General features: G+C 40.0%; 1 protein-coding gene across 1 annotated transcript in view; it reads left to right on the forward strand.

Moving 5' to 3' along the window:
- The first annotated feature begins 1440 nt into the window (after positions 1-1440).
- Positions 1441-23645, forward strand: part of LOC101104591 (putative dimethylaniline monooxygenase [N-oxide-forming] 6) — a 29036-nt gene continuing 6831 nt past the window's right edge. Inside the window, exons 1-7 of the mRNA XM_004013688.6 lie at positions 1441-1506; positions 1905-2089; positions 9151-9339; positions 10542-10704; positions 12882-13024; positions 14782-14981; positions 21338-21693. Of these exons, the coding sequence (XP_004013737.2) occupies positions 1958-2089; positions 9151-9339; positions 10542-10704; positions 12882-13024; positions 14782-14981; positions 21338-21693 (1183 nt within the window). The 5' untranslated portion in view covers positions 1441-1506; positions 1905-1957. The remainder of the gene's footprint in view (positions 1507-1904; positions 2090-9150; positions 9340-10541; positions 10705-12881; positions 13025-14781; positions 14982-21337; positions 21694-23645) is intronic.

Consider the following 23645-nt stretch of genomic DNA (forward strand, 5'->3'; position numbering starts at 1 on the left):
GTCAGCTCTTCACATGAGGTGGCCAAAGTACTGGAGTTTCAGCTTTAGCATCATTCCTTCCAATGAACACCCAGGAATGATCTCCTTTAGAATGGACTAGTTGGATTTCCTTGTAGTCCAAGGGGCTCTCAAGAGTCTTCTCCAACACCACAGTTCAAAAGCATCAATTCTTTGGTGCTCAGCTTTCTTCACAGTCCAACTCTCACATCCATACATGACCACTAGAAAAACCAGAGCCTTCACTAGATGGACTTTTGTTGGCAAAGTAATGTCTCTGCTATTTAATATGCTATCTAGGTTGGTCATAACTTTCCTTCCAAGGAATAAGCATCTTTTAATTTGCTGCAATCACCACCTGCAGTGATTTTGGAGCCCAGAAAAATAAAGTCTGACACTGTTTCCACTGTTTCTGCATCTATTTCCCATGAAGTGATGGGACCAGATGCCATGATCCCATCACCTTACAGTTCAGCAACACTGAACTGACTGCAGCTTGCTCTATCTTGTTCTCTTTTTTGTGCATTTGCACATATTTTTCTCTCTATTTTATGTTCCTTGCCCATCATCTACCTAAGAAACCTCTATTCTTCCTTCAAGATTCAGCTTTCTTCTCACTTCCTCTTAACGTTTCTCTCACTCCTCTTCCAGGTGGACCTAGACATTCCTACCTGAGTGCCAGCACTCCACTGAATCACACTTCCATTGTGACTTTGATCACCTCTCTCCATTAGACTAAATGTTTCTAGATGGTAAAAGTGTTCTTTCCATCTTTGAGCCCCTAACAGACTACTCTAATGCATGACATGGAAAGCACTCAGGGAAGTGGATGGAAGGGAAGGGGCGAAGAGTAGGAAGAAGGTATAGAGAAACAGGAAAAGTGAGACGGAGACAGAGCCAAGATTCAGTGACTTTGAAATTCTGCCTGTTTCAAACTTTGAAGCTCATCGTCTCCAAGAGTTAACTCATCTCATCAAGCCCTCCTAAATTTCTGGAAAATTGAGACTTTTTTTCCACTGTTGGCCAAGCAAAACCTTTCATTATAGTCCAGGTGCATAGTCTTTGTTTACATATTCTATAATTCCAGAGCAAAAAGAGATTTTAAAAACCATTGTTCCTCTAATCTCCCAGGGGGTTCATTTTACAGCTTTAATAACCATATCATAGTTACTGCCTTATTTTTTGGAACTAGAACCACAGACTTCATCCTTGCCTTTACCCTTTTCCTTTCTTCCTCTGCCCCCCACCAACTTCCCCGCCCCTGTTCTTCTATGCCTACCACACTCAACCTTTCTCTTCCAAGTTTTCTCTTCCCAGGGCTCTACGTCATGAAAAATACAAGTAAAAAGGAATTTTTACTTTAAGAAAAATAACTCCTCCCCTTTCCCAATTTTTACATCAAAAGACATTCTTAAAAGCCATTCTCTTCTATGTTTAGAGAACTGTAACTTCTCTGGGGAAAGAAGGTTGTTGATTAAGAGTAAGGCCCCTTAACGCCAAACATTCCAAGTAAGTATAAGGGATCCATTATGGTGGGTTTTTATGTAGAAGGCTTGAATTCTTGTTCCAGTTCTTATACTTATAAACTCTGAGACCCTGAAGAAGTAATTTGTAAACTTCTTGGAATGACAGTCATTTCATTTGCAATTGAGAGCATTAGATAGATGATTTATAAGGTCCTCACTGCTCTGGGGTTCACTGGCTCTGCTATTTTGGGCATCTTGAATAACCAGAAGAAGTCAGATTCAGTATCTTACTATAGCAAAAGTGGTAAAAAAAAGAAAAAAGAGCATAAACTTTTTTTTTTTAGCATAAACTCGTAATGTGTATCTATGTCTTCTTGAGTGTTAAGATGAGGATTGTGACATACAAACCTCAGCTGATTATTTCTACTGAAAAAACTTAAGCATTTAGGGATATCTTCTGAAGAAGTTCTCTCCAGATCCTCCTACGGGCAACAATGGTGAAGAGAGTGGCCATCATTGGAGCTGGTGTCAGTGGCTTGGCCTCCATACGGTGTTGTCTGGAAGAGGGGCTGGAGCCCACCTGCTTTGAAAGGAGCAATGAAGTTGGAGGTTTGTGGGAATTCTCGGTGAGTAAAACAATAGGAAGTGATGGGTTTACACTGCAAATCAAATGTGAACAGTTCTTTCAGACTTGATCATAATGCTCCAGATGCTCTGAAAAATAAAATCTTCTCTCTCCCATCCTACTCAAGTCCTATCATTTAAAACTATCTCATACCAGCAAGGCTTATCCTGAAGAAGACTTCTCCAGCTCATTAAATGTTGCCACCTACATGGCAGAGCCCAAATCTCTAGGCTTTTAAGGGTTAAAGGGTCAGAAGTTAACAGAAAAACTATACTACTGCCTCCCCATGTAACTGAAAGATCCTATGCCTATTGCTATTAAATCCTGAGAACATCCTATGCCTATTGCTATTAAATCCTGAGAACATCCTATGCCTATTGCTATTAAATCCTGAGAACATCCTATGCCTATTGCTATTAAATCCTGAGAACATGGGGGACATGTGAAAAAGAAAAACCTAGACTGGGGTCAGAAGTCCTGAGTTCCAATATCAACTCTGATTTTTTAAGCAGACAGATTTCAGGAAAGTCACTTTATTCTTCCACCCTTCAAATGCTTATTAGTCAAATGCAGAAGCTGAAAATTAAGTTCCTTCTAACCTGCCTCGCAATTATAGCAGGATATGATTTTTTTAATTAATTCATGTCTATTAGGCACATATTATAGGTTATTATAAATTTTGACTGTGTGTGGTGTGTACATGGATATTAAATACTCTTGTCAGGCCATATCCAGAGAGAAAAATGATTATCTCTGCCAGTAAGTTCATAGCTAGAAAAACAATATAATCAGGAAATATTCATTATAAAACCAATTCTTAAATTTCAAAAAGCAACTTTGTGGAACTTCCAGATTTTCTATCCTGAACTTCCTAGCCATTAGGATCATATATAGATGATACTTATCTGGCTTGAAGATATTCTAGCCACATCATTTATCTTGTAACCTCAGTCTGTCCTGATCTCTGTATTGCCCAACCTGCAAAAATATGTTGCTCTGGGGGTCCTATAACTGAAAATATTGCATGAAATGCAGACCATCAATTTGTATTTTCCACTAGGAAATAATCAAGGTATTTCTTTTATGAATTCAATTTTTAATTTACATTTGATCAGGGAGACATGATCAGCTTAATCTAAACCATAAAATGGTTGTTAATTGACTTATTCAGTTCAGTTCAGTTACTCAGTCGTGTCCAACTCTTTGTGACCCCATGAATCGCAGCATGCCAGGCCTCCGTGTCCATCACCAACTCCCAGAGTTCACTCAAACTCATGTGCATCAAGTCGATGATGCCATCCAGCCATCTCATCCTCTGTCGCCCCCTTCTCCTCCTGCCTCCAATTCAACCCAGCATTAGGGTCTTTTCCAGTGAGTCAACTCTTCGCATTAGATTGCCAGAGTATTGGAGTTTCAGCTTCAGCATCAGTCCTTCCAATGAATACCCAGGACTGATCTCCTTTAGGATGGACTGGATGGATCTTCCTGCAGTCCAAGGGACTCTCAAGAGTCTTCTCCAACACCATAGTTCAAAAGCATCAATTCTTTGGCACTCAGCTTACTTCACAGTCCAACTCTCACATCCATACATGACAACAGGAAAAACCATAGCCTTGACTAGATGGACCTTTGTTGGCAAAGTAATATCTCTGCTTTTTAATATGCTGTCTAGGTTGGTCATAACTTTCCTACAAAGGATTAAGCATCTTTTAATTTCATGGATGCAATCACCATCTGCAGTGATTTTGGAGCCCAAAAAAATAAAGTCTGACACTGTTTCCACTGTTTCCCATCTATTTCCCATGAAGTGATGGGACCAGATGCCATAATCTTAGTTTTCTGAATATTGAACTTTAAGCCAACTTTTTCTCTCTCCTCTTTCACTTTCATCAAGAGGCTTTTTAGTTCCTCTTCACTCTCTGCCATAAGGGTGGCATCATCTGTATATCTGAGGTTATTGATATTTCTCCTGGCAGTCTTGATTCCAGCTTGTGCTTCTTCCAGCCCAGCATTTCTTATGATGTACTCTGCATATAGCTTAAATAAGCAGGGTGGCAATATACAGCCTTGACGTACTCCTTTTCCTATTTGGAACAAGTCTGTTGTTCCATGTCCAGTTCTAACTGTTGCTTCGTGACCTGGATACAGGTTTCTCAAGAGGCAAGTCAGGTGGTCTGGTATTCCCAACTCTTTCAGAATTTTCCACAGTTTATTGTGATCCACAGAGTCAAGGCTTAGGCGTAGTCAATAAAGCAGAAATAGATGTTTTTCTGGAACTCTCTTGCTTTCTTGATGAGCCAGTGGATGTTAGCAATTTGATCTCTGGTTCCTCTGCCTTTTCTAAAACCAGCTTGAACATCTGGAAGTTCACACTTCACATATTGCTGAAGCCTGGCTTGCAGAATTTTAAGCATTACTTTACTAGCATGTGAGATGAGTGCAATTGTGTGGTAGTTTGAGCATTCTTTGGCATTGCCTTTCTTTTGGATTGGAATGAAAACTGACCTTTTCCAGTCCTGTGGCCACTGCTGAGTTTTCCAAATTTGCTGGCATATTGTGTGCAGCACTTTCACAGCATCATCTTTCAGGATTTTAAATAGCTCAACTGGAATTCCATCACCTCCACTAGCTTTGTTTGTAGTGATGCTTTCTAAGGCCCACTTGCCTTCACATTGTAGGATATATGGCTCTAGGTGAGTGATCACACCATCATGCTTGTCTGGGTCATGAAGATCTTTTTTATACAGTTCTTCTGTGTACTCTTGCCACCTCTTCTTAATATCTTCTGCTTCTGTTAGGTCCATACCATTTCTGTCCTTTATCGAGCCCATCTTTGCATGAAATGTTCCCTTTGTATCTCTAACATTCTTGAAGAGATCTCTAGTCTTCCCCATTCTGTTTTTTCCCTCTATTTCTTTGCATTGACTTATTAGAAGTAATTAAGTGCTGCCTGAGCATCTATTTTGACAGAGTTTTGTACTAAGTCCTGGGATGACAAATATGTGTCATAACCACTTTATGTAAATGGTTTCTACTTCATTTGGTGTAGCAAGCCTTACTAAAGGTCCACAATCTCGTGACAGAAAAACTCATTTAATAGCAAAACCTGCCCTGAAATCATATGGTCAGGAAACATGATTGAACTGATATGACACTATATATATAGTCTTTGTCCAACTCCAGGTTTTTCTGTAGTAGTTTTATTACATTTGATGATAAGGTGTTGCACCAGATCTCACTAGGAATACTTTAGGAAAAACTTCAAAAATCTACAAATTCCAAAATGTTAATATGTCTGGTCCTACAAGTACAAACAAAAGATTATATAACTTTACAACAAGATAGCCCGTGGTGACTGTTACTTAAATAAATAAATGCCTTGAGATTTAGATAAGGCTGGACTCCTAAAATACTAGCAGGTCAAGAGAAATTTCCTATAGGATAACATTTAGCTGAGACTTGAAGGATGTTCTCAGATGAGAAAAGTGAAGAACCATCATGTGACACAGCCCCAGAAAGCGGGGCATTCCCAGCAGTACAGACACCAGCAGTGTGCCAGCATCAGGTGGGAAAGGCTTCTAGGTAGCAGTGACCAGCAATCCATGAAAGGTGCAGGGAAGACAATGAACGTGGTATGTTCATGGATCTATAAGTTAACCAGTACAGCTAGATCAGGAAATTTATTTTAGGAAGCACTAGATGATAGATCCGGAGAGGGCAATGGCACCCCACTCCAGTACTCTTGCCTGGAAAATCCCATGGATGGAGGAGCCTGGAAGGCTGCAGTCCATGGGGTCGCTAAGAGTTGGACACAACTGAGTGACTTCACTTTCACTTTTCCCTTTCATGCATTGGAGAAGGAAATGGCAACCCACTCCAGTGTTCTTGCCTGGAGAATCCCAGGGCTAGAGAAGCCTGGTGGGCTGCCGTCTATGGGTTTGCAGAGTCGGACACGACTGAAGTGACTTAGCAGCAGCAGCAGCAGATGATAGATCAATATGATTCAAAGTCAGACTCTGGGTTATCCACAAGAAGGAAAGATATCTTTCTCATAAAGTCGTTGTGTATAAGCAGAATTATTCTCAAAAGCCCTGTGGGAGTATGCTGCTGCTGCTGCTGCTAAGTTGCTTCAGTCATATCTGACTCTGTGCGACCCCATAGACGGCAGCCCACCAGGCTCCCCCAGCCCTGGGATTCTCCAGGCAAGAATACTGGAATGAGTTGCCATTTCCTTCTCCAATGCATGAAAGTGAAAAGTGAAAGTGAAGTTGCTCAGTCGTGTCCAACTCTTAGCGACCCCATGGACTGCAGCCTACCAGGCTCCTCTGTCCATGGGATTTTCCAGGCAAGAGTACTGGAGTGGGATGCCATTGCCTTCTCCGTGTGGGAGTATAAACATATACAAATATTCTAAACTTTAGCCTTCTCCATACACCCCACTTCTTCCCTCTTTTCTAAGAAAAGTTGCTTGGTATGCTGTAGTATCAGAGAGGAATTTTTGAAAAGTGTGTTACCTTAAGCTTTTATCTTACAAGTTCTGTCATGTAGAAGGTATTCTGGGAGAGAGAAACCTGAGAATTCTGAACTTTTCTCTGTGTGCTTTTTCTGTAAAATAAAAATCAAATGGGATTTAAAAACTAGCAGGCTGAGTGTGAGCATGTCTTAAATTTCATACACTCTAATATAGGACCTCATGACCTCAAAAGATTTTGTTGTGGCTGTAATAAATGGTTGCTCAACAGGCCACATACAATAGGTCATTTGGATTGCAAAGGGAAAAGTATTGAACCAGAACTATCTGAAATTTTGTTTCACTCATTCATTCCTTTATTCATTCAGCAAATACATATTTGAGTTCATTATGCATAGGGTACTACATTAGTCATAGCTGCAAACAAGAGGTACAGCAGGCATGCAGTATTCTAAAAGCAGAGGGAAAAGAAGTCTTAGAATAATCATAATACAAATGAATAAACAGAATATGATTAGGATAGTAAAAACAATTAGAGCTTGGTGCAAGTAGAGATGACTTCCGATGTGTGGGATGGAAGATAAGGAAAGGCATGAGAAGGGGACAACTTTTGAGCTGGACCTTGAAGGTATATCTAAGCAAGCAAAAGTGGGACTGATAAAATGGGAATATGAAAGATGATCAAGGCATACTGCTAAAATGCATGCACAATAGTTTTGAATTAGTCTCTGACCTTGCCCTCAAGTTACTTATGTTCTAGTGGGGATGATAGGAGATGGATACAATTACAACCCAAGACAGACAATGCTAACATGCCCCATAGTGTGACATCTTGTCCTAGACATCTAGGTCTATGACAAGCTCTCCCAGCCAGCAGGGAGCATCTGAGCTTAATTTCCTCCCTACTGGCTCAAACTACCCCACATATTTAAATAATGAAAATGTGAACTCTCTGGAGCTACTGTCTGTTGTTACATAAAATTTTTATTTTCCTCTGTTTGCAGAACAGTCTTTTAGGGAAAATTCTAAGGAGCTGTAGGGAATGTACTCTTCTCTTCTTGTGTTAAGATTGGCTGGAGTCCAGTGGTGAAAGAGTCCAGTAATTCATTAATGATGGAAATAATTCATGGTTTTATTATCTCTGTTTCCCAGAGCAAAATCATACATTTTTTAAACCAGTCTCCAACCCACAGCTCAGCCCTCCCTTTAGTGGGCAGCTTAGAAAACTCCTTTTCACAAACATTAACACAAGTTACTGGCCAGGGGTGAACAGTAACAGACTCAAACATGAGAACCCACCAAGCCAAAGCGTTCACTCTTTCTCTGACCTTAGCAGAAATTTCCAAGAGAGGTTTAAAAAGTTAAAATCTCTGGGCTTACTTATCATGATAAATGCAGCAACCACAAGTAGAGCAAGTTTATTTTTGTCACTTAAGGGGAAACAGTGAAGACTCAGGCAGCCCCCCAGAGACACAGTTCTCTCATTTGGTGTTGTTGGACTGGAGGGAGTTAGCCGTCTTGAATCCAGAAGCAATATAACATTTCATCCTTTTCCTTCCTTTCATGAGAATTCCTTCAAGATGTGGGGAAAGATGGGTTGCCAGCTTTCAGATGTACTTTCAAGGCAGCACATTCTGTGAACTTTTATCCTGTTCTTGAAACAGAGAGGAAATGTTTGTTTTGAACTTAGCCTTCCACTGCTCCTCAAAAGAAGCCACTTTTCAATTACATGGTGGTTTTACTGTAAGATGCCAAAATTTAACACAAGTTCTAAGGCTTTTTGTTTCTTTTGTTTCTTTGGTGAGGAGTGAATGCCACTAGTTGGTGAGTTCAGGAACTCCTCAAGCACAGAATTCATTCACACTGCAGAAGTGGTCCTCAGACTTGGTCCCTGGACCAACAGCATCAGCAGCACAGGGATCTTGTCAGAAATACACATTCTCAGGCCTCACCCCAGACACACAGAAATTCAGAGGTGGGACCCAGGAAGCGACAGTCTAAGGAGCCCTTCAGGAAATGACTTCTTTAGAGAGTTCTATGGCTAGTGAAGAGAAGAGTTCACCGAATTCCATACAGCCAATCAAATAGGCTAAAAGCCACAGCATCCAGTGGACTATTTAGTTATGTTCTTAAATGTTCTTAATGTTCTTAAAATGAGTATGAGATCAGACCCAGTGCTGTGACTGGGGGAAAAAAAAAAAGAGCTAAACTGGAGCTAATCAGAGTAAAAGGATCAAGATGGAAGATTCACCAGCTCTGTGCCAGGTGTTGTTGAAGGCTTTCCTTTCCATGTCTTACAGACAGCAGTCAATTTTTTTCATTTTTTTTTTAACATATGGAAAAAGTTTCAATCAACTGATCATTGAATAGTCACTGAGGGGAATGCCATTCTTGGTTTCCTTTTTAAGCCTTATTATTCTTCTTCAGTTTGGTCGCTCAGTCATGTCCAACTCTTTGCAACCCCATGGACTGCATGCAGCACACCAGGCTTCCCTGCCCATCACCAACTCCTGGAGCTTACTCAAACTCATGTCCATCAAGCCAGTGATGCCATCCAACCATCTATTCTCCTGTTGTCTTATTCTCCTTAGGACCATTCAGAAGAAGGCAGAGCCAGCATCTACAAGTCTGTGTTCACCAACTCTTCCAAAGAGATGATGTGCTTTCCAGACTTCCCATACCCTGACGATTACCCAAACTACATGCACCAAAGCAAGGTCCAGGACTACATAAAGACATTTGCTCAAAAGAAGAATCTTTTCAGATATATACAGTTTGAGGTAAGGACCTTGTAACGTGTGCTGTTGACATCAATGTGTTTAAGTATTAGAGGAGAAGCAGAGATACAGGACATCATCCTAGAAAATAGAGTCAAAGGTTTGGACACCTCACCAATCAAATGTTGGTTCAGATTATAAAGCACTCATGAATTTTTTTATTTCCCCTTAAAATGTGTTCTCCAAAGTCTCTAAGAGCTTTCAAAACATCATAGAAAATGGTGGAGGCAGCTGTACCAGCCTAATGAACTTTCCACCCTCACACGCTTATGTTTTAGAAACAACCCCAAAGTCTCTAGTTCACACTTAGACTTCTATAGGTTCAATGCCCAAGGAGTTGTAATTCTACTAGATGTGGCATTTGTTAGAGATTCTGCCTCTAAGAAGAGAGTAACAATGTAAAAGAGTAATTTTATTGCCCGTTTTCTTCACACACTTAGTTCCTTAGATTAAAAGCCTTAGGAGTTATGGCATAGCAGCACTGTCTCCGTAATTATTAAGTAATACTTCCCATTTGTTTAGAACTCAACTTCAATCCATTAGTTATGTGCAGAGCACACATATATAGTGGGGAAAATAATAAGCAAAATCATAAATTGGAACTTTACTTAATATTTTATTTATTTATCTGATTAAATTTTAAACAATTTTACTTATACCAAGCTCCAGGAGTTGGTGATAGATAGGGAAGCCTGACATGCTGCAGTCCATGGGGTCGCAAAGAGTCAGACACAACTGAGTGACTGAACTGAGCTGATATCAACATAACAGTCTTACAATGGAAGTGACTAATATTTCCAAAGGATAGTGTCCTTATATTGCAAAACAGAGATCAAGGATTGAAGCCTGAGATAATTGCATATTACTGGAGCAGATAGAAGAGGAAGCAGCCATGGATGTCAATGCAGGGTGACAGCAAGCAAATGATATGGCACCTTTCATAAGAATATGCAGTGCAAAGTATCCCAAATCTACTAACTAGATGTCAGAAAAATAAATACACCCCAGTGAGTAATTATTCTTGTGAAATTTGCAGATTCACTGTGACTTCCTATTTTAATGCCTTTCCACATTATTCTCAATGACCATGAGAACACACAACAATTATTTTTTACACAGAAATACTGCAAGGAACAAACAAACAAACAAACAAAAAACCTTATAGAACTGTAAAAAGAAGCAATTTCTTTCTGGTTTTCTTTAAGACCCTGGTTACTAGTATAAAGAAATGTCCCAACTTCTTGATCACTGGCCAATGGGAAATTGTTTCAGAAAAGGATGAGAAACAGGAATCTACTATTTTTGATGCTGTAATGATCTGTTCAGGACATCATGTGTACCCCAATCTACCAACGGATTCCTTTCCTGGTAAGTTTGGAAAATATGTAAGAATCTTATACACAAACATTATGGAATAAGATAGAGTTTTCCACAGATTGTACATAATGATCATTCTTAAGGTTCCAAATATTTTTTTAATTGTGTGATGATATGTCAAATATACTCATCATTGCCTTCATCCTAAAAGAATCAAGGACTTGCAGGTCAGAGATTAGATGAAGACACAGGTCGATAGAGAATAAACTTGGGTCTTTAAATTTCATCTATATCCACATTTTGCAAATTAACTTTAAAAATCACAGTGAGTGTGTGAGTATGTATGTGTGTGAGTGTGTAGTGATACATTTCATTACTCTGCAGAAGTGGCAAATAGCAAATAAATACATAAGCAACCTCCCTTCCTTTTTCCTTTCTTCATCTTTCCTCCTCCCTGCTTCCCCCTCTCCTTCCTTCGTATTTTCCTTCCCTCATTCCTTCCTTTGCAACAGGGATGCTTCCCCTCAAAAATAGTAGAGCTCATATGCAGAGGCTGGTGTTCATATAAGTTAAAGTGAAAGTCGCTCAGTCTTGTCCAACTCTTTGCGACCCCATGGACTATACAGTCCATGGAGTTCTCCAGGCTAGAATACTGGAGTGGTAGTGTTTCCCTTCTCCAGGGGATCTTCCTAACCCAGGGATCAAACCCAGGTCTCCTGCACTGCACGCAGATTCTTTACCAGCCAAGCCACAAGGAAGGCCCATATTGTTCATAAAACAAGGTAATTAAAAGAGTAGAGATTAAGGGATAATAGAAGATTGACAGAATTAATGCTAAGGGGCAGAATATTTGGGGGTTCTGAATGTAGATACCTGGGCTCAACTCCTTATTCTACTAGATACTTACCATGTAACCCTAGACAACTCACTAAACTTCTTTGTCTCAATTTCCTTTTCTTTTAAAATAGAGATAATACTAGTACCTACCATTCAGAGGTGTTATCAGGATTAAATGACTAAGATAAGTAAACCCTCAACAAATACTATGATTATTAGAGAATATAAGTTCAAATTCCTTAAGTTTTTTATGAAGTCTTTAAAAGTAATTAGTTAGGGATTTAGTGCCAAAAATATCCAAAAGGATAAGTGCTTTTCAATTAGGGAAATTTTTAAAATTAAAATTGCTAATAGGAGAATCAAACTTTTAAAAATAGTGGGGGGCTAACAAACACATGAAAAGATGCTCAACATCACTCATTATCAGAGAAATGCAAATCAAAACCACAATGAGGTACCATTTCACGCCAGTCAGAATGGCTGCAATCCAAAAGTCTACAAGCAATAAATGCTGGAGAGGGTGTGGAGAAAAGGGAACTCTCTTATACTGTTGGTGGGAATGCAAACTAGTACAGCCACTGTGGAGAACAGTGTGGAGATTCCTTAAAAAAATGGAAATAGAACTGCTTTATGACTCAGCAATCCCACTGCTGGGCATACACACTGAGGAAACCAGAATTGAAAGAGACACATGTACCCCAATGTTCATTGCAGCACTGTTTATAATAGCCACGACATGGAAACAACCTAGATGTCCATCAGCAGATGAATGGATAAGAAAGCTGTGGTACATATACACAATGGAGTATTACTCAGCCATTAAAAAGAATACATTTGAATCAGTTCGAATGAGGTGGATGAAACTGAAGCCAATTATACAGAGTGAAGTAAGCCAGAAAGAAAAACACCAATACAGTATACTAACACATATATATGGAATGTACAAAGATGGTAACAATAACCCTGTATGCGAGACAGCAAAAGAGACACAGATGTATACAACAGTCTTTTGGACTCTGAGGGAGAGGGAGAGGGTGGGATGATTTGGGAGAATGGCACTGAAACATATATAATATCATATATGAAATGAATCACCTGTCCAGGTTCGATGAAGGATACAGGATGCTTGGGGCTGGTGCACTGGGACGACCCAGAGGGATGGTATGGGGAGGAAGGAGGGAGGGGGGTTCAGGATGGGGAACACGTGTATACCCATGGCAGATTCATATTGATATATGGCAAAACAAATACAATATTGTAAAGTAATTAACCTCCAATTAAAATAAATAAATTTATATATTTAAAAAAAAAACAATAGTAGGGGGAAGAAAAGTGACTGTTAAGCATTTCTTCTGGAAGTCAACTCAAACCACTCCCCATGTTCTGTTTAGGCCTCAACCGATTTCAAGGCTACTACCTCCACAGCCGGGACTATAAGGGCCCAGAAGTGTACCAGGGGAAGAGGGTCCTCGTGATTGGCCTGGGAAACTCAGGATGTGACATTGCTGTTGAGCTCAGCCGTCTGGTTACACAGGTATGAGATCTGAAAGGTCTGGGGAAACACACTTCGGATGGCTATGCTACAACAGCAGTATCCCAAGCACTGAGGATGGCATTCACCATGTCACCTGCTGTATATGCCAATCAAATCAAGGACTTGAGACATTCTCCCTGTGAAGCAATGTAATGTGGCCCATGCTAATAAGGAAGTATAGTCTGCTGAAACCAGAGTTAAGTGCATGTATATATATGTAAACATGCATTTTTGGTTTTAATTTTATGTTCTGATCACCTCCAAGCAAACTGGTTGCTAGTCAAGCTCTGCCTTTATTTATTTAACAGTATTTCTTATCACCTACCATGCAACAGTACTATGCTTACCACTCTGGAAGAAACAAAATTTAGGTTTTACTATTGTTTACCTATTCAACAGCCAACAAATCACAGACTGTTTTTTATGTGTCAGCACTGCATCAGGCTAGAAATTAACACAGAAGTCAAGCTACTTCTTGACTTCAAGGAGGAATCAGTGGGTAGTAGTAGGATGACAGGCACACGATCATCATGAAAGGAAGCAATGAGACTTCAGTTGTGGCTGTGGCAGCGCCATGACTGGATAACCGAACTTTGCTGGATGAATTGTCAAAGATGGCTTCCCAGAGGACTCCATGTTGAGTCATACATAACCAATAAACCCAAAAGAACTGAACATATTTCTAATACAAGATTAAACTTGTCACAGTTGCACAGAGAGCTCTCTTACTCCCAGGTGTCAGGTAGTCATTCTTTCAACACCTACGCACTTGATCTCTGGGGTGGAGAGAGGGTAGTTCTGTCTCTAATTACCTAGTTTCAATCCTGGACTATTCATCTTGACCTACCTCTAAAAGTGCTCCTACCTGGATATTAAGGGAAATGTATATGGAGATATCCATAGATACGTACTAACATATTTCTAAAGGAAATAGGTGCTCAATAAATAAATTCGTAAATGGATATTTAAAAATACCTAAGGATTATTCAAAGTCAGACTCCCTTGGGTTATCACAAAAGTGATAAAATAGATAAGCAGTCTGGGCTTGTCTTGGGCTAAAGCAGCTGCCCAGGGTCCTGAAGTGTGTGTGTAGTAAGGACTAGAATAGGAGACCAGGCACAGAGAACAGAATTAAATCCTTGGCATTTCCTCAGGCTAATTTCAGCCAGCAAGTTAGCTGCATTTCCCCCACTCAGCCAAGCAACTACCACCAGCCACCACCATTGACTGATCTTTACTAGACCTACCATTTTAGTCTTAAGGGTCTGCAAAGATTATACTTGTCACAGTTGAATAATGCATGCATGCTAAGTCACTTCAGTCATGCATGACTCTCTGTGACCGTACAGACTGTAGCCCACCAAGCTCCTCTGTTCATGGGATTCTCCAGGCAGGAATACTGGAGTGGCTCGCCATGCCCTCCTCCAGGGGATCTTCCCCACCCAGTGATCTAACACACCTCTCCTGCGGCTACTGCACTGCTGGCAGATTCTTTACCACTGAGCCACCAGGGAACAGAGAACTCTCATATTCCAAGATGTCAGATAGTCACTCTTTCAACACCTATGCCCTCGCCCTCTGAGGTGGAGCAAGAGAGGTAGTTCTGCCTCTATTTAGCTTCTATCATGGACTACTCATCTTGACCTACCTCTTTAAAGTTTTCCTACCTGAATAACGTATATAGATGTCCATAGAATTGTGTTGTATCTGCTTAATTCTTACAGAGCAATATTGAAATCTGTTACCTTCCCTACCAGGTCATTATCAGCACCAGAAGTGGCTCCTGGGTCATGAGTCGGGTTTGGGATGACGGCTATCCTTGGGACATGCTGTATGTTACCCGCTTTGCATCCTTTCTCCGGAATGCCCTTCCTTCATTTGTCTCTGACTGGTTATATGTCAAGAAGATGAACAAGTGGTTTAAACATGAGAACTATGGCCTGATGCCTTTAAATAGGTACTACAAATAATACATATCTTATTATTTTAAAAAAAGTGAGTGAGTGAAGTCACTCAGTCGTGTCCGATTCTTTGCGACCCCATGGACTGTAGCCTATCAGGCTCCTCCCTCCATGGGATTCTCCAGGCAAGAGTACTGGAGTGGGTTGCCATTGGTGGGTTGCCATTTCCTTCTCCAGGGGATCTTCCCGACCCAGGGATCAAACCCAGGTCTCCCACATTCCAGGCAGACGCTTTAACTTCTGAGCCACCAGGAAAGCCCTAAAAAAAGTGAAGCACTGGTTTAAGTTGAATTCTTTCTAAGCCTTGCTTTAGTTATCACATTAAGCCTGGTGAAATTAAATTAAGGACTGCACAGATGACATGGTATAATCAGAGACCATGAATGGGATGAAAATCTTTTTGAAATTAGTCTAGTGGTAAAAGTAGTAAGAAAGAATACAAAGTGGGGATGGATCTGGTAGCTAGAACACCCTAACATGCAAGTTTCATCTGGGGTTGCCACAAGCCATAACACAGAATTTTGAGGGCTGAGACATCTCATAAATGTTTTTCTTGAGGAATATTTTGCCCATGCTTATAGATGAATATGGATAGCAATAGTAAGATGTACTCAAGACTGTTGTGGTATTCAGTGAAATTTAAAATATAAGAATTACTTTGTGAACTATAAAGCTTTGCAAATATCAGTTTATATTAGTGTCTTCTAATGGGCATGAGGAGCAATTAACAAAGTAGTGTTAATCAACATGTCTCAGCAAGTAGAGTCTCAAAATGAATGTGCATGCCTCCATGGAAGGGTTGACATTTCTGCAGGACAGTGAGGAGGCGTGGAACATGTAAGACAGGGGAGAGACACAGAAATGATGTAACATGGCAAATTAATGATTCATTAATTTACTTCTCTATAAAGACAGAGTCCAACACCTACTAATTAAAAAGGTATCTAGGTAGATGAATCAGTATATCTGAAAAAAAGAACATTTAAGTGGGTAAGAAAAAAAAAGAATTCCTTAGAAATTTCATCTTTGGTCCATGAAAAGCAAAAGCTTTTCATTGTGATTAGAAATACAGGCTTAAAAAGTGAGAGCAAATTGTAAACTGTAGTAATAAATGCAAGGTTTAGTAGCAAATTCTCACTCTGTAGCACTTATCTTACTTTGTCTGGCAGACTACAATACCCTCTTGAGAAAAATGTTGATTTCATGCATTTAAAAATTTTTTTTAATGTAATAGAAGTTTCAGAGCTTGAACTGGTAAAGATTTTTTGTCTTGTAATAGTAACTGCAAACTATATTTTGGCTTTTTCCTTCAGACAATAAAAACATAGAATTGGAAATCCACTTATCCAGGAAGGGTTCCAATTACCAAAAGGTGTTGATGATACCTTCTCACTCCTCCCTTTGTAGGGAGGGTAACAGGGGAGAAAAACCGGTTTGGCTGTGATTTACTTATTGCCCATAGGGTTAAAGAAGAGGCTGCAGAATTAAAGAGGTAGAGAACAGTGTGGAATATAAAAAATAAATTCTAAGATTTATAAAGTTTCTTAGTCTTTGAGATAGTTAGAGGAAACTCCAGAATCCTTGAAGGAAACTTCAGTCAAAATGAGGAATGTCATCAAAAAACAGCATTCCTAGAATTTTGGCAACTAAAGTGCAGTATCAACATTGTACTTTTTTTTTTTTTTTTTGCAACTACAGTTAATAAAAGGAAACCAAACATAGCATTAAAACATCTCACCACAGTAGATCTGATTTCCTCATGTAAAATGAGAGCTTATTTATAATAACAGTTCACTTAGAATAATGATGCTTGCACATGCCAGGCACTGTTTTAGGTGCTTTACAGATAACTGTTCATTTGACTCTCACAACAATTTTACGAGATAGCTTCTGTACTATCCCTATTTTCCATATAATACAAAATACAAATACAGAGAAGCAGCAGCTAGTAAGAGAAGGAGCTAGGTTATGAAGTTGGGCCACCTGGTTCCACAGTCAGCACTCGTAACAACTTTATTGTGACTAGGAATTAGTTTTATCCTCATCTATTTGGTGAGTCTTCAAATAGTTTAAGTTATCCACAAGAGAATATTCAAGTTTCAAGAAGCCAAAAGAAGCAGCTCAGACAGATATTCTTTATTTTTTTAAGTAGAGTTGATTTACAATGTTTCAGGTGTAGTGAAGTGATCATTATACATATGTGTTCTTTTTCAGATTCTTTTCCACTATACATTATTATAAGATGTTGAATATAGTTCTTTGTGCTATGCAGGTCTTTGCTGTTTACCTATTTTGTATACAAAAAACGTAAAGTGGAAGTTGCTCAGTCATGTCCAACTCTTTGTGACCCCACAGACTGTAGCATGCCAGGCTCCTCTGTCCATGGAATTCTCCAGAAAAGAATACTGGAGTGGATTGCCAGGCCCTCCTCCAAGGGATCTTTCTGACTCAGGGATCAAACCTGGGCCTCCGGCATTGCAGGCTGATTCTTTACCATCTGAAGCACTAGAGAAGGGCATTTTATACATGGTAGCTGTGTATCCGTTAAACCCAGTTTCCCAACTTATCCATTCCTCGTTTCCCCTTCAGTAACCATAAGTATGTTTTCTCTGTCTGTGAGTTTATATCATTCGTTTATACCATTTTTAAAGATTCCACAAGTAAGTGATGTCATATGATATTTGTCTTTCTCTTATTTCACTTAGTATGGTAATATCTAGGTCCATCCACGTTACTGCAAATAGCATTATTTCATTCTTTTTTATGGCTGAGTAATATTCCTCTGTGTGTGTGTGTGTGTGTGTGTGTGTGTGTGTGTGTGTACCACATCTATTTTATCCATTCATCTGTCAATGGACACTGAGATTGCTTTTATGTCTTGGATATTATAAACAGTGCTACAATGAATATTGAGGTGCAAGTATACTTTAGAATTAGTGTTTTTATCTTTTCCAGATATATGCCCAGGAGTGGGACTGCTGAGTCATATGGAAATCTATTTTTAGTTTTTGAAGGAAAATCCATACTGTTGTTCATAGTGGCTGCATCAATTTGCATTCACACAAACAGTGTAGGAGGGTTCCCTGTTCTCCATACCCTCTCCAGAATTTAACATTTGCAGACATTTTAATTGAAGTATAGTTTATTTACAATGTTTTAGGTATACAAAGTAATTCAGTTAAATATATATATATATATATATATATATATATATATATATATATATATATATATTCAGTCAATTCAGTCGCTCAGTCATGTCCAACTCTTTGCAACCCCATGGACTGCTGCATGCCAGGCTTCCCTGTCCATCACCAATTGCCAGAGTTTTCTCAAACTCATGTCCATTGAATAGATGATACCATCCAACCATTTCATCCTCTGTTGTCCCCTTCTCATCCTACCTTCAATCTTGCCCAGCATCAGGGTCTTTTCCAAAGAGTCAGTTCTTTGCATCAAGGTAACCAAAGTATTGGGAGTTTCAGCTTCAGCATGTCCTTCCAATGAATATTCAGGACTTGATTTCCTTTAGGATTGACTTGTTTGATCTCCTTACAGTCCAAAGGACTCTCAAGTCTTCTCTAGCACCACAGTTCAAAAGCATCCATTCTTCAAAACTCAGCTTTCTTTATATCCAACTCTCACATCCATACATGACTACTGGAAAAACCATAGCTTTGACTAGACCAACCTTTGTCAGTAATGTCTTTACTTTTTAATATGCTGTCTAGGTTGATCATAACCTTTCTTCCAAGAAGCAAGGGTCTTTTATTTTCAAGGCTGCAGTCATCATCTGCAGTGACTTTGGAGCCCAAGAAAATAAAGTCTGTCACTGTTTCCACTGTTTCCCCATCTATTTCCCATGAAGTGATGGGACCGGATGCCATGATCTTCATTTTCTGAATGTTGAGCTTTAAGCCAACTTTTTCACTCTCCTCTTTCACTTTCATCAAGAGGCTCTTTAGTTTCTCTTTACTTTCTGCTATAAGTGTGGTATCATCTGCATATCTGAGATTATTGATATTTCTCCCAGCAATCTTGATTCCAACTTGTGCTTCATCCAGCCTGGCATCTCGCATGATGCACTCTGCATATAAGTTAAATAAGCAGGGTGACAATATACAACCTTGACGTACTCCTTTCCCAATTCGGAACCAGTCTGTTGTTCCATGTTCAGGTCTAACTGTTGCTTCTTGTCCTGGATACAGATTTCTCAGGCGACGGGTAAGGTGGTATGATATTCCCATCTGTTGAAAAATTTTCCAGTTTGTTGTGATCTACATGGTCAAAGGCTTTGGCATAATCAATAAAGCAGAAGTAGATGTTCTGAAATTCTCTTTCTTTTTCTATGATCCAATGGATTTTGGCAATTTGATCTCTAGTTCCTCTGTCTTTTCTAAATCCAGCTTGAATATCTGGGAGTTCTCTGTTCACATACTGTTAAAGCCTGGATTGGAGAATTTTGAGCTTTTCTTTGCTAGCACGTGAGATGAGTGCAATTGTGCAGTAGTTTAAACATCATTTGGTATTGCCCTTCTTTGGGATTGGAATGAAAACTGACCTTTTCCAGTCCTGTGGCCACTGCCGAGTTCTCCAATTTTCTGGCATATTGCATGCAGCACTTTCACAGCATCATCTTTTAGCATTTGAAATAGCGCAACTGGAATTTCATCACCTCCACTAGCTTTGTTTGTAGTGATGCTTCCTAAGGCCCACTTGACTTCAAATTCTAGGACATCTAACTCTAGGTGAGTAATCACACCATCATGGTTATCTTGGTCATGAAGATCTTTTTTGTATAGTTCTTCTGTGTATTTTTTCCACCTCTTCCTACTATCTTCTGCTTCTGTTAGGTCCATACCATTTCTGTCCTTTAGACAGAAGCTGAAGCTGAATGGTTTTATGAAGACCTACAAGACCTTCTAGAACTAACACCAAAAAAAGATGTCCTTTTTGCCTTGAAATGAGCCCATCATGAGAAATGCTGGGCTGGATGAAGCACAAGCTGGAATCAAGATTGCCAGGAGAAATATCAATAACCTCAGATATGCAGATGACACCACCCTTACGGCAGAAAGTGAAGAAGAACTAAAGAGCCTCTTGATGAAAGTGAAAGAGGAGAGTGAAAAGGCTGGCTAAAACTCAACACTCAGAAAACTAAGATAATGACATTTGATTCCATCACTTTATGGTAAATAGAAGGGAAAGCAATGGAAAGAGTGTCAGACTTTATTTTTGGGGGGGGGGCTCCAAAATCACTGCAGATGGTGGCTGCAGCCATGAAATTAAAAGACCCTTGCTCCTTGGAAGAAGAGTTATGATTAACCTAGACAGCATATTAAAAAGCAGAGACATTACTTTACTGACAAAGATTGGTCTAGTCAAAGCTATTGTTTTTCCAGTAGTCATGTATGGATGTGAGAGTTGGACTATAAAGAAAGCTGAGCACCAAAGAATTGATGCTTTTGAACTGTGGTGTTGGAGAAGACTCTTGAGAGTCTCTTAGACTGCAAAGAGATCCAACCAGTCCATCCTAAAGGAAATCAGTCCTGAATGTTCATTGGAAGGACTGGTGCTGAAGCTGAAACTCCAATACTTTGGCCACCTGATGCGAAGAACAGACTTACCTGGAAAGACCCTGATGCTGGGAAATACTGAAGGCAGGAGGAGAAAGGGACAACAGAAGATGAGATGGTTGGATGGCTCACCAACTCAATGGACATGAGTTTGAGTAAACTCTGGGAGTTGGTGATGGACAGGGAGGCCTCGTGTGCTACAGTCCACGGGGTCACAAAGAGTTGGGCACAACTGAGCGACTGAACTGAACAGAGATCATTCTGTCATTCTTGAGATTGCACCCAAGTACTGACTATGAGGGCTGTTTCTTCTAAGGGATGGAGGACATATAGATATATTCAGTTAAAATATATTCTTTTCCAGATTCTTTTCCATTACAGGTTAATAAAAGATACTGAATACATTTCCCTGTGCTTATTTTATATAGTAGTATGTATCTGAAATTCCTAATTATTATTTGTAGACTTTTCAATGATTCCCATTCTAACCAGTGTGAGTTAGTACATCATTGTAGTTTATTATTTCTCTAAAAATTAGCAATGTTGAACATCTTTTCATGTGCCTGTTGGCCATCCATATGTCAAACAGATGTCTTAAGGACTATTAATATCAACAGGAAAGAATTTTCCCAAAAGAAGAGAGTTTAGCTGCCCTCTATGTCTTCATGCTGATGTTGAACTGCTTAAATTTGGTTTCAGTGCTATGGACTGTTGCAGATATTTCTTGGAAATGAGGTACTTTATAGCATGTGCCTCTTTCTCTTATTTCTCCACAGCACCTTGAGGAAAGAGCCTGTGTTCAATGATGAGCTCCCCTCCCGCATCCTATGTGGCACTGTATCCATCAAGCCCAATGTGAAGGAGTTTACAGAGACTTCAGCCATATTTGAGGATGGGACAGTGTTTGAGGCCATTGATTATGTCATCTTCGCAACAGGCTATGGTTATGCCTACCCCTTCCTTGATGACTCCATCATCAAAAGCAGAAATAATGAGGTCACCTTGTTCAAAGGCATCTTCCCCCCATTCTTGGAAAAGCCAACCTTGGCTGTGATTGGCCTTGTCCAGTCCCTTGGTGCTGCCATCCCCACAGCTGACCTGCAGGCCCGCTGGGCTGTTAAAGTATTTGCAAGTAAGTGGGCCATTCTGTCTTTCATTCATTTAGTCAACAAATATTTACTAAGCACATACTGCATGCCAAGCTCTGTGACAGGTGCTGGGGATATAAAGGGAATAAGACAGACATGAGCCTTGACCTCATAGAGCTTAAAACAGGGTAGCGGGAATGCTACAACAGGGAAAGGTTGAGGGTGTTGTGGTGAGGATAACTGGGTTGTAAGTTATTGTCTAAAAATAGAACAGCCTGAGGAAAGGTATAAAGGTAAGACTCAGCATGGAATGTGTGAAGAATGAGAAGCATTTTGGTGTAATGAAATATAAAGCAGAGGTAGAGAGTAGCAAGAAAGGAAGGAAGGAAGGAACCAGAGCATGGAGGGCCTTACAAGCTATGTCAGAGGGCTTAAACTTCTCATAGGGGATTGATAGGACTTTGAAAGCCTATAAAAGCAAGAGGACAGCAGTGGGTCACTGCAATGTCAAGTTACACTGCAAAGACTGAAAGGGCCCTGATGGGTGTCAGGTCACGCTGGAGACATTATTGGTGTCAACTCTGTCAAAATAGCAGTGTCAAGCCACTTCTATGCTCTGTTGATAATCTTCTCCCCCTTCCTCCACCTGGATCCTATGGGCTTCAGAGGCAACGAGTATGTCTGTGTGGACAAATTAAGAATATAAGGGCTACATGGAGAAAAACAATGTCTCAAATATTGATTTAATTTACTCCAGAAAACTAAAATCATGGCATCTGGTCCCATGACTTCATGGCAAATAGATGGGGAAACAGTGGCTGACTGTGCACATGGTGACTGCAGCCATGAAATTAAAAGATGCTTACTCCTTGGAAGGAAAGTTATGACCAACCTAGACAGCATATTCAAAAGCAGAGACATTACTTTGCCAACAAAGGTCCATCTCGTCAAGGCTATGGTTTTCCAGTAGTCATGTATGGATGTGAGAGTTGGACTATAAAGAAAGCTGAGCACCGAAGAATTGATGCTTTTGAACTGTGGTGATGGAGAATACTCTTGAAAGTCCCTTGGACTGCAAGGAGATCCAACCAGTCCATCCTAAAGGAGATCAGTCCTGGGTGTTCATTGGAAGGACTGGTGCTGAAGCTGAAACTCCAATACTTTGGCCACCTGATGCAAAGAGCTGACTCATTTGAAAAGCCCCTGATGCTGGAAAAGATTGAAGGCAGGAGGAGAAGGGGACAACAGAGGATGAGGTGGTTGGATGCCATCACTGACCCCATGGAGACGAGTTTGAGTAAACTCGGGGAGTTGGTGATGGACAGGGAAGCCTGGCGTGCTGCAGTTCATGGAGTCGCAGAGTTGGACACGACTGAGCAACTGAACTGAACTGAACTGAATCATATTGATCACCACTGTTAAAGTGTGCTTTTATTCAAGGATTCAAAAACCTTGGCCAGTATAGTTGTACCTTACCTAACATACTGTCCATAGAAATTTAGACTATAGGTAATAAAGAAAAAGTTACAATCAAAGAGCATATGTGTATGTTTTCTTAACATGTTGTGGATAAGTAAATTTCTATTTCAAATGTACCATGAAGGTTCATTACTTTCAAAAACCCACCATGAAATCTTTTGTAAGTGATCCTATTATCTTTTTCTCTTAAAAGGCACAACACTCTTATGGGAAGATCAGATACAGTTCATATATCCAAGAAATTTACATAAAACTAAGTGAAAGTGAAGTCACTCAGTCGTGTCCGACTCTTTGTGACCCCATGGACTGTAGCCTACCAGGTTCCTCCCTCCATGAGATTCTCCAGGCAAGAGTACTGGAGTGGGTTGCCAATTCCTTCTCCAGGGGATCTTCCTGATCCAGGGATCGAACCCAGGTCTCCTGCATTCCAGGCAGACACTTTAACCTCTGAGCCACCAGGGAAGCCCACATAAAACTAAGGGCATCATTTATCCATTCAACAAATATTCACTGAACA

This window comes from Ovis aries, chromosome 12 (assembly GCF_016772045.2).
Source record: "Ovis aries strain OAR_USU_Benz2616 breed Rambouillet chromosome 12, ARS-UI_Ramb_v3.0, whole genome shotgun sequence".
Lineage (NCBI taxonomy): Eukaryota > Metazoa > Chordata > Mammalia > Artiodactyla > Bovidae > Ovis > Ovis aries.